The 11969-nt window shown below is 40.9% G+C and overlaps 1 protein-coding gene across 6 annotated transcripts in view; it reads left to right on the top strand.

Moving 5' to 3' along the window:
* Positions 1–5228: 5228 nt before the first annotated feature.
* Positions 5229–11969, top strand: part of PIKFYVE (phosphoinositide kinase, FYVE-type zinc finger containing) — a 75321-nt gene continuing 68580 nt past the window's right edge. For 2 of the 6 annotated variants that reach the window (XM_073879323.1, XM_073879308.1), the window contains exons 1-4: positions 5325–5875; positions 9016–9196; positions 11271–11423; positions 11689–11724. In XM_073879323.1, the coding sequence (XP_073735424.1) occupies positions 9025–9196; positions 11271–11423; positions 11689–11724 (361 nt within the window). In that variant the 5' untranslated portion in view covers positions 5325–5875; positions 9016–9024. Of the gene's footprint in view, positions 5278–5320; positions 5876–9015; positions 9197–11270; positions 11424–11688; positions 11725–11969 lie in introns of those variants that run through there. The other 4 variants (XM_073879316.1, XM_073879327.1, XM_073879312.1 and 1 more) reach the window with 4 other exon arrangements.

The following is an 11969-nucleotide window of genomic DNA, read 5'->3' as shown; positions in this document are numbered from 1 at the left end:
TTGCCTACTACCAAAAGTATATTCATTCTTTAGAAAGGATTTAGGGCAGCTTTCAAGACATACAATATAGCATGATAAAATACATTGAATGTATGTGAGGAGAAGAGAGAATAAATATAGGAAATTATACAGAATGAAGGTGAATTTAATCACAAAACGTATTCCATCAAATCCTAAATACTGCTAGAGATGGGCTGCAAATTAGGCTCCGAGCTGATGTGGAAGGCAAGTTAACACGTGGGAGTCTCAGCATCTTAAAACAGTGTTTCTTAAGCCATTAATGTAGGAACTCCTTTTTCACTGAAAACATTTTTTTGGTAGATCCCTAGAATTGACTTATAATATTATAATATGCATAGATGTACATGCATAAAACTAGATATATGCTCCTTATGCGGTTAGCTCTTACACAACTAAAAAATAACAAATTTATAGACAAAATGATGATATGATATATAGTATGATAAAAATAATACATTACCCATTGACAACATTAATTAAATGTAACGATGTTTGGCTGAAGTTAAGTTACTGCTTGAAATGTGAATATGAAGCTCACTGCTTAGATTCTTGTTCTTTTTGAACTTAGCTTGCCTATTCTGAGTGTCATGTGAAGATTCATTTAGCACACCATTTTTCTCTTTTTGGTTAATATTTCATGCCTTGACATCATTTGGTTTTCATTTGGACAATAAAAAATCTGAGTATTTTAATATTAGCTGGTTCTATTTACTGTTGTAAACAAATAGAAATATGGGCTATGAAATTTCTGTCTGTATTTGGTTATGACACCCTCATCTAGATAATAGGGGATTCTCATAAATACTTTAAGGTATTTGTGTTTTCATTTTGATGATCTAAGAAAAATGAAGTAGAATGAACAGTTATTCTACCTTGTGGAAATTCACTTCATTGAAATTTATTGGCCATGAAGGTTATGGGAGAAAGAACAGTGCAGGTGATTTCTGGGGTTAGGGTTTGGGTGACAGGGTGCCCTTCAACAAAGAAGGGATATAGATAGAGTCACAGGTTTGATGGCCAAGAAAATGAGTTAAGTGTAAGGTTTGTTAAATTTGAGATGCCTGTGGGACAGCAAGATATAGATGTTGAGGCAGTTAGCTACATGAGTTCGGGAGGGGTGTCTGGGCTAAAGAGAGAAATCTGAGAATCTTTAGCGTTGTTATGGGCCAAATTGTGTGTCCTCCTTTTCCCAAAATTCATCTGTTGCAGCTCTAACCCCGCTATACCTCAGAATGTGACTGTGTTTGGAGATAGGACCTTTAAAGAGGTAATGAAGATTAAATGAAGTCATATTGGTGGACCGTAATCCAATCTGACTAGTGTCTTTTTTTTTTTTTTTTAAGATTTTATCTGACAGAGAGAGAGCACAAGCAGGGGGAGCAGCAGAGGGAGAGGGAAAAGCAGGCTCCCCACTGAGCAGGGAGCCCAGTGCAATGCAGGGCTTGATCCCAGGACCCTGGGATCATGACCCGAGCCGAAGGCAGATGCTTAACCAACTGAGCCACCAGGCGCCCCTGACTAGTATCTTTGTAAGAAGAGGAAATTTGGACACACAGGATGTGCATGCACAGAGGGATGAACGTGCATGCCATTTATTTGCAAGCCAAGAGGGTGGCCATTTATTTGCAAGCCAAGGACAGAGACCTCAGGAGAGAGTGACCCTGCATGCACCTTGATCTTGGACTTTCAGCCTCCAGAACTGTGACAAGTAAATTTCTGTGGTTTAGGCCACCCAGTCTGTGGCATTTTGTTACGGCAGCCCTAGCAAACTAATATAAGCACGTACTGATCATAGCTGAAGCCAAGGAATTTATGAGGTCATAAGCCAGAAGTATACAGTAAGAAGAAAAGTCTACCTCAGTGAGAACTCTGTGGAATACTTCACATTTTTAAACAGCTGGGTGGAAGAAAAGTAGTTCCCAAAAGAGAATGGCAATGATTGTCTGGGAGGTAGTAGAAAAATCAGCACAGACTGATGGGAACCAAAGAGAAAGTTTCCAAAAAGGAGGGGGTACTACAGAGAAGGCAAGGAAGACAAAGCCTGAAAATAATTTTGGCAAGTCGGTGGACCTCGCAAATGCCCCTAAAGAAGAATAATTCTATCAGAATGATTCTTAATGAAGCCATACTCTAAGGGATTGACGTTTGAATGGGAAGGGGGGAAAGGGAACATAACTCTTTTAAGAAGATTGACCATGAAATGAAGAATCATGCTCTATAAAGTCTTAGCATAATTTTTAATGACTGCATAATTGTCCATCATTTGATTGTATTGCTTTCATGTTGTGTTCATTAGAAATTTGTTTCTTTTTATTTATTTATTACTGTTTTAAATAACTGAAAAATATATTTCACTACATTCTACTTTGCACTAGAATCAGTTCCTTAGGCATGATTGCTAGAATTGCAATTGTTGAATCAAGGAGTATAAACATTTTTTTTAAAGATTTTATTTATTTGAGAGAGAGAATGAGAGAGAGAGTGAGCACATGAGAGGGGGGAGGGTCAGAGGGAGAAGCAGACTCCCCGCTGAGCAGGGAGCCCGATACGGGACTCCATCCCCGGACTCCAGGATCATGACCTGAGCCGAAGGTAGTCGCCCAACCAACTGAGCCACCCAGGCGCCCGAGTATAAACAATTTTAAGGTGGTGTTAGATCCATCAAATAATTTTCTAGGAGGGATACACCTATTTATGTTTTCACATGCATGTATGAGAGTGCCAATTTCATTACTTCCTAGACAGAACTGAATTTCATGATTTTTTTTTTTAAAGATTTTATTTATTTATTTCAGAGAGAGAGAGAATGAGAGACAGAAAGCACGAGGGGGAAGGGGGTCAGAGGGAGAAGCAGACTCCCCGCCGAGCAGGGAGCCCGATGTGGGACTCGATCCCCGGACTCCAGGATCATGACCTGAGCCGAAGGCAGTCGCTTAACCAACTGAGCCACCCAGGCGCCCTCCTGAATTTCATGATTTTTAAAAACATTTGTGTTCTCTACTAAAGGGATCCTTACAGAACTAATTCTAGACCTGAAGCAAGGATAGTTCAAGATGAGTCTGGTATATTTTATTGGGTAAGAAGGTAAGGAAGTGCTCAAAAAGGGGGAAAGGCATGTCAAATGTACATGGGAGCTGCTTGAAGGGGCTCTCACTGGGCAAATCAGGGAAACCTCGACTATCAAAAAGAGTGGCGCAGTAATGAGTTATAATATACTGTAAAAAAATCATGAGTCTGTACTGATACTGTTAAAAAATAAACTGAGGCATATTACAACTTTTAAGAGTTTATTTGAGCAGGGGCGCCTGGGTTGCTCAGTTGGTTAAGCGACTGCCTTCCACTCAGGTCTTGATCCTGGAGTCCCGGGATGGAGTCCCGGCATCGGGCTCCCTGCTCAGTGGGGAGTCTGCTTCTCCCTCTGACTCTCCCCCCTCTCATGTGCTCTCTCTCTCTCTTTCAAATAAATAAATGAAATCTTAAAAAAAAAGAGTTTATTTGAGCAGAAATTGGGCATTGCCAAATGTGAAATGATTGGAAACACTACAATGACAGGAGCTAGGGGAAAGACTTTTACGGAGAAAAGGCAGAAGCAAAGCAAGGAAATTATTTGATTGACTACAGCTTAGGCAGTTGCCGTGTTTGGAAAAGCCTTAGGTGGTTGTTTGTGATTGGTTATCCTTAGGTTTCAAATTCATAACCTTGAGGCATTACAGGCTTAGGTTTTGGTTCGCTTATACAGGCTAATAAGATATTAGAACTATCTCAGTCTAATGGCCTCCTTGTTTAATTAGTTGAATACTAGGAATCAATATAAAAAAAGAAAAGGAAAAGCTATTTTTTTAAAGATTTATTTATTTATTTATTTGACAGAGAGAGAGAGAGAGACAGAGAGAGCAAGAACAGGAACACAAGCAGGGGGAGTGGGAGAGAAAGAAGCAGGCTTCCCGCCTAGCAGGGAGCCCGATGTGGGGCTCCGTCCCAGGATGCTGGGATCACGACCTGAGCGGAAGGCAGACAGACGCTTAACGACTGAGCCACCGAGGCGCCCAGGAAAAGCTGTTTTGAGTACAAATGCAAGTGATACCTGATAGAAGAATATAAGCATAGTACCATCATAATAAAAGACTCAGTAAGAATCATAAATATGTGTTTCAACGAAGGGTTTGTTAGCGGTCACACCCAATAACCCCAGCTTTCTCACTCAGGTAGATTCTCTGCTGAGAATGATAGTCAAAGTAATGGGGCAGGAGGAATGGTGTGGTGTGGAACAGCAGTTGAGAAATGGAAGAGGAAACTGACTACTCCTAGGATGATTGCTGAGGGCCCCGCTGAGGGTGATAAGGATTTCCTTCTACTGGTACCAGTCTTCGGGCTTCGATGGCGCTCTCCATCGGCCGAGAAGGCTAACTCGAGGAAAACTGGGTAGGGATTTGCCAAAACTCTTGAGGAAAGGGCCTGAAGAATTTAATTAAAATAGCACCGCACTCTGGGTTTCCTTTCTGACCGCCCCTGCCAAGCCCCACAATTGGTCAGCAGGTTTTGGCACAAGGCTTCTTCAGCTAAGGGCACAATGCTCACAGCAGGACAAAAAGATGGACTGATGCTATAGCCAGGCTGAGCAACTTGGTAATTTTCTTTGCACTCAGTCTTGGTGCAACACAAAACTTGAATGAAAAGACTAGCTAAAGAGCTCACATCACTTACTCTGGGGTAAGGCACTGTGCCAGATGCTTTATGTGCAATGTTTTACTTTATCTTCAAAAAACTGTCTGTGAAGTGGTTGTTATCAGCCTCATTTTGCAGTTAAGAGGGCAGGGGCCTGAGGAATTTAGTAATTTGTTGAAGGTCACATGGCCAGTCGTTGACCGAGTCACTTAAGTGTGACAACAGTTTGCGCTCTTGTGAATATCAGTCCCTGGGAACGCTGAGCGCGGTAACATCTTCTGAAAGCCCACATCATCGAACACATACGGTAACTGCAGTGGCCCAGCCAGCACCCGTCGGGTGACCGGGCACGCGTGATGCTCACGCGCGCAGTCGCCCTGGCTTCCTCTCGAAGGCTGAGGCGGCCTTAATCAGTCAAATTGTCCAGGACGACTCTATTCGAGCTCGACTCCTTTCGCCTGGGCGTCTGATCCGAACGTGGCGCGGACGCGAAGGAGGGGGAGGAGCCGGCGCCCGGGAGCATTGCGGATTGGAGAGAAGGAGGAACAGGGGGCGGAGCCTTCGGGGGAAGCGAGAAGCCGCATCAACTATGTAAGTGGCTTTGCTTCCTGCAGCAACCGCCGTTGGCCCGAGTATCCCCGTCGTACTGGCTTCCTGCGCCTGAACGGGGTGAAGCGGCGACTGGGGTGGAGGGTGGCCGGCGGGGCCGGGGCGGGAGGCGCAGGTAAGGGAGGGGGCCTGGCGCGCGGCCGGCTGGCGCTGAGAGTGGGGAAGAAGGCCGGTTTGGGGAGCTCCGGGGCCAGAGCGGAGGGCAAGGCTGAAGTGAAGGCGAGAGCTGGCGCTTCCCAACCGCGTCTGGAGGCCGGACTGCGACCGAGGCTGGGCAACGGAGGGCCGAGAAGCTGTGCCCGCAGTGAGCCGGCTCCCTGATTCCCCGGTTCCCCTTGTCTGGCGAGCGGGAAAGGGAGCCGGGTGCGGCTGTTCCTGAAGAGGTTTCCCTGGACACATTTGAAGTTCCTTTGCCCCTGTCTTGTCCCGTGTCCCTGAGCTTGTTTTGGAGGTGCACAGTCCAATTCCTCCTCCCTCCGATGGATCAGCTCCTCGTCTGTGTGTCAGAGGTGCATCCGTAGACTGAAAAAGAAAGTTCCTGAGCTACAGAAAACGACACCGATAGTGGGTTTTCAAACGTGTGTACCTCCTTAAATGATTGCTTCTGCTATTTGAGTGCATGCCGTTTCTACCTATGTTTGAGGAGGAGACTTGATTTCCCAATTAGTATTTTCCCTTTGCTTAGAATGTTCCCCAAAAAAGGGTGAGGATGAAATGTGACGGATATTTTTAGGGAATTAAGAGTCTCCTGTCCAATATAGAGGTTATTATTTTTAACATAGTCAAGACATGAGAAGTGCTAGAATTCTGTATAAAGCAAGTTATTTAGGCTTATCGGAAGTGTGTAGGTATCTGTTAAGTGATCATGTATTGATTCAGTGCATTCTGTTTTAAAACGAGTACCATGCCGACAGTAGAGGGTAGTGGTTTGGGGTATTGCGCGCTCTTATTTCTAACTTATTTGAATCTGGTTTTCTGCCACTCCAAAACTTCCATCTATCAGGATTCAAAAATAACCTTAGTTTTCTTTTTTTTGTTTTTGTTTTTGTTTTTGTTTGGTTGGATTTGGGCTTTTGATAGACTGGGCAGCTTAAGCCTTCTGTGGAGCAAGACTACATTCCCTTTTTCTTCCCCTGTATGCTCCCTTTTTCTTTCTGGGAGGAGTAATATGGGTCATGTTGTGGTCTTGCTTTAGTGTTTCTTTTGGCATGTTGATGAAAAATTGAACAAAAAAATCTTTGTTGATGGAAACTGACATTTCTGGTATTCAGCTGACCTGCATTATTTTTGGTACATTTTAAGTATTTTTAAAAACTGTATTTAGAAATGATTCAGCTGATACTTGGGTTTTTTTTCATCTGCTATATTTTGAAATTGGCTGGTAGATTGGGCTTATTTTCTACGTTTAATACCTGATTGGCTTTCATATTGGCTTAATCACCTGGATAGCTAGTAGCCTTCAAATGAGAAGAGGCAAAGTACTGGCATTTGGAAAGTGGGTTAATATTTCTAATTGCCTATCAGTTAGCAAAGAGTCCTGGTTTATATCGCAGAGTTTTTAAGCTACCAGAGAATAAGAATTGTGAGACAGTTTTTTCAAGATCCTGGTGTCATTATGGAATTTTTAAGATGAACTATGTGACTATGTTTATGTTTCAGAGATTACAGTTGCTGGGTGTTGTCATGGTAATTTTTATCCTCATATCTCCAAAGCTTATTAATTAGTTTTGTATCTGGGTGACCCTCAGAAGTAATGCTGAGATTCTTTATGCAGATTGCTAACTCTGCTTCTGATGTTACTTGTGTCAAAGTAGAATGTAGACTGTTTTCCCAGGCCTGAGGGTTGTTGCTGTAATCACACAATCCTTTCTCCTTAGTGCTCTGTTTCTTCCTTCCCTTTTGTCCTCTCCCCCCCCTTTTGAGTTTACATTTCTTCAGTCAGCAGCTTGCTTCAAAATCCTTTATGCTGGAATATGGATTATTGACTATTCTCCTCAATAGTGGGTGATATTAGAGAGCTCCTCTCTCTCTCTCTCTCCTTCCCTTCTCTTCCTCCTCCCACCCCCTCCCTCTCTCCGCTCTCACCCTTTCCTTCCTTCCTTCCTTCCTTCCTTCCTTCCTTCCTTCCTTCCTTCCTTCCTTCCTCCACCTTCCTCTCTCTTTCCTCCACCTCTCTCCCTGCTCTTCCTCAATACTCCTTCCTCTTTTTCTTCCTCTTTTCCTCCCCCTCCTCCATACCAATAAACATTTATTGCCAAATCATGTTCAAGTCCATGGTTTCATTTCTGCTTTAATTAATTAATTATTAATTATTAATCAGGCAATGTCTTGAGTAGTTAGAATTCAGATAGGCTAAAATTGGAAGTCTGTGAAGAGCTACAAAAATAATTTTGATCGAGAGAGGAATTCTAGGATGAAATTTTGGGGTCTGAATACAGTTCTACCACTGACTAGCTGTGTTACCCTCAAGAAAGGTGTTAGGTTCAGTGTACATTGGTTGCCTCAAAGGTGAAATGTAGTAGTAAGTCCAGCTCTGTGCTCCCTCCAGGATTTTTGCAAAAATAAAACGAGATGGTAGATATGATTTTGAAAGTGAAAAGCATTTGAAAGAGTATGATGTCCTCTTAGTAAAACATAAATTAGTTGACAAACTATAGTACTTTAATGACTAGGGTTATGCATAGTTTATGGTTCTCACTTATTTGAAGTATTATGACAGGAAATAGACACCAGTGTTTTTCCGTATCCTCCATCTGGTGATGTTACCTTTACTACTTCGGTTGAATTATGGTTTTTAGTTATTAGGAAAAGGTCCTTTAAGATCTTCACTCTAATGTCTATATGAGTTTACTCTTAAAAGGAGAAAAACCAGGTTCATGTGCCTAGAAGAAGAGATGATAGGAACAGCTTGTTGATTTGTGTATTTCTCGAGGTGATTAGGTACAGCTTGAGGTAATTTTTGAGGTTATATAGAAGTGTCATTAAGGGATCACTGTTCCATCTTATTTTCTGGGAAATGTTTATGTTTTACATTTTTTATTTTTTAAAAAGATTATTTATTTTAGAGAGTGAGAGAGAGTGTGCCTGCATATGAGCTGGTGGAGGGGCAGAGGGAGAGAGAATCTCAAGCAGACTCACCCTGAGCTCAGAGCCCATATGGTGGGCTCCGGCTCCATCTCATGACCCTGAGATCATGACCTGAGCCAAAATCAAGAGTCAGACGCTTAGCTTAACTGACTGAGCCACCCAGGCACTCCTGCTTTGCATTTTTTTAAAAGAAAAAGTTGAATTAAGTTCAAAAAATTTTGAGGAATTAATATGCTTGTGTAAAATCAGTTTTCCCCAGTAACATTAAAAAGCTATTGTCTGTCAAAAAAAAAAATCTTAAAAGGAAAAAGATAAATTATGTCAAAATGCTTTTTTCCTGCTCACATTTACACCTTACCTCCAAATTGCTAATGATTTTGATATTTTTTGTAGATTGAATAGCAATGTTGAAAATTAAATTGGCTATGTACTCATAGTTTGAAGTGATTGAGACCCTTATGATTTAGACTGCAGTGTTTCTAAGCCTTAATTTGCAGTACATGCTAAACTAGATTTATTTACTCTGGTTTTCGGGGGTCTGAGTTTTCAGAGTCAGATTTCCAGATATTTAGGGATGCTGTTTGGAATCAACTTTTGGGCTTCCTTAGGAACTCATATCTTTTGTTTTTTTAGACTCATGAAATGGCCACAGATGATAAGACTTCCCCAACATTGGACTCTGCTAATGATTTGCCTCGATCTCCTACTAGTCCTTCTCATCTCACACACTTTAAACCTTTGACTCCTGATCAGGACGAACCTCCTTTTAAATCAGCGTATAGTTCTTTCGTCAATCTCTTTCGATTTAACAAAGGTAAGCCTTATTCTTAAGGATCAGAGACCCTGCAGTTTTGATTCTCCGAAATTTTCTTGTTCAGCTTTCATGCTGTGTCTTTGCAAGGATGTGAAATATCAGCAAGGAGATAGCTTTAATCATAGGTCACTGGGGTTTATTATGAAGAGAAAGCTAGAATTCTCCCTGTAATCTTATTAATTATTGGTAACTAAAGATCTTAATTGAAAACTAAATGTTAAAAAGAGGTCCCCCCCCAAAAAAGTCCCTTTTTGAGTTAGCATTTTTTTTTTCCTTTCTTAATATGTTTCAACTTTCTTAAGTTCACAGAATGGACTTTGTTCTTTTAGGGGTTAATAGCCAAAAGGTTGTAATTAGACCTATAAAACTAGAAGAATCAGCATGTGGGAGGAAAGGTTCTTATTTTTCCAAAATTGAAACTGTCAGCATGCCTTTTGACTTAAACCCATTAGATTAAGGTGTAAATGTAATGATATCAAGGGAAAGGATGCTTTTTACATATTTATTTCAGGAAATTTAGTATCAGTGCAGTACTTTTATTTAATGAGCAGTCTGTATTCCAAACAAATGAATTGTTCCCAAAAGAAAACTTCCCTTTCAGGATCCAGTCCAGGGTCAGATTTTGCATTTAATTTTCATCTATCTTTAGTCTCCCATTCTTTGTCTTTTGTGAGATTGACATTTTTGTAGAGAACATGCCAGTTATTTTACAGAATCTCCTTTATTTGGGATCCTCCTTATTTTTTATTTTTTTCATTGAAGTATAGCTGACGCAGTGTTACTTTAGTTTCTGGTGTACAGCATAGTGATTGGACAAGTCTATACATTATGCTCTGCTCCCCACAAGTGTAGCTCCCATCTGTCACCATGGAATGCTATTACATGCCATTGACTGTGTTCCCTGTGTTGTGCCTTTCCTCCCCATGACTTGTTCATTCCATAACTGGAAGTGAAAAGGTACTTTTTAAATGAGCTCTTTTCAAGTAATATATTTTTTAGCTGGAAAAAATTTTTTAAAAATATGGCCTGTATCTTTGCTTTTTATTTGGCTGTATTATTTGACATGCGTTAGAAAGTAATCACTCTTGTTGTAAGGAATTTGAGGGCTAATTGTTAAATGAATTCAGGAGAAATTTTAATAGTATTAACTGACTTTTAGTAGTAGTCATATTTAAAGCTGTATAAAATCTCCTTTCAGTCCATTTTTAAGATAATGACTTTTTAAAAAATCTCTTTACTTTTAGATTTATAGAAATTTATAGAAAAATTGGGAAGATAGTACAGAGTTCTCATATATTCCCACACCTAGCTTTCTCTGTTGTCTTACGTTAGTGTAGTATACTTAACTATCCTATATTCATGAACCATCACTGATGCATTGTCATAAACTAAAGTATGTGTTTTATTCATACTTGTTCAGTTTCTACCTAAAGTCCTTTTCTGTTCTAGGATCTCATCCAGGATACTACATTATATTTAGTTATCATAAGACAATAATCTTTTTATTCAGCAAATGTTTATTGAGCACCTACTATTCACTATTGCACTGTTTTTTTTAAAGATTTTATTTATTTATTTGATAGAGACAGCAAGAGAGGGAACACAAGCAGGGGGAGTGGGAGAGGGAGAAGCAGGCTCCCGCTAAGCAGGGAGCCCGATGCGGGGCTCGATCCCAGGACCCTGGGATCATGACCTGAGCCGAAGGCAGACACTTAACGACTGAGTCACCGAGGTGCCCCCATTATTGCACTGTTTTAATAGTGCATGGGATCTACCCCATAAACAAAACCAATCAAAAAAAATCTCTGCAGGCATGTAAAGCTTGCATTCTGTTTCCTTTAATATGCTCAAGATATTTCTAATGAAATGTAAAACTGAGGATCACATATGCCAAGGATATATGGGCCTATAATTTTGCCACTTTCTTTGAATTTCTTTTTTTTTAAACCTAATTTTTAATTATGCAAGTAATACATAAATACATTATTTTCTGAACAATTTCTTCTGTTCCTTCTCTTTGCTGAACTCCTGAGTCTTATTTTTTCAAATAATGCCAAGCTTTCCTTTGCTACAGAGCGCGCAGAAGGGGGCCAGGGGGAGCAGCAGTCTCTAGGTGGAAGTTGGGCCAGCCCTCAGCTCCCTTCAAGAACACAGTCTGTGAGGTCACCTACACCATATAAAAAACAGCTTAACGAGGAACTCCAGCGACGATCTTCAGCAGTATTAGGTGAGACAGTGCTTCTCATTTCATTTTTCTCTTGTGTGTTAGATTTTTCCAGTCATTATGTTTCCCAGGTTGTTTATTGACTTAACTTTTCTGCTGTTTGGAATAGTCAGGTGCTCCTCAGAATTAATGACACTGTTACCTCGGTAGTGAAAGAATTTGTTGATACCTAAAAAAAAAAAATTCTTAAGCATTTTATTAAATTTTAACTTAGGCCAAGTACAGATCTCTTGACTGTTTTTTGATTAATTACTTGCTTGGGTTTCAGAAGAGAACAGTTTGCAACATCCCCAGGAGAACACAGGTTAGTTTCAGCTTTGTGAATGAATTCCGCATCTGTTCTTGGGATGGCTAGTGTAATGTGGTGTGCATGCCTCTGGCTGCAGAACTCTCTCCATTCGGTTAGCAGGCTGCCACTTGCTCTTGGCCTTCTGTCCTTGTTGGGGTGCAGACTGTCATTGTGGCTGGATAAGCTGAGCTCTTGCCTGTTTGTTCTCTGTCCTGGTCGACTATAGTCATCTCCTTCATTGTCATGCTCTTCTGATGAGA

The sequence above is a fragment of the Callorhinus ursinus genome, unplaced genomic scaffold, assembly GCF_003265705.2.
Source record: "Callorhinus ursinus isolate GAN/ISIS: 27379988/994484 unplaced genomic scaffold, GSC_fseal_2.0 scaffold2, whole genome shotgun sequence".
Classification (NCBI taxonomy): domain Eukaryota; kingdom Metazoa; phylum Chordata; class Mammalia; order Carnivora; family Otariidae; genus Callorhinus; species Callorhinus ursinus.
This window is presented reverse-complemented; position numbering and strand designations above follow the sequence as displayed.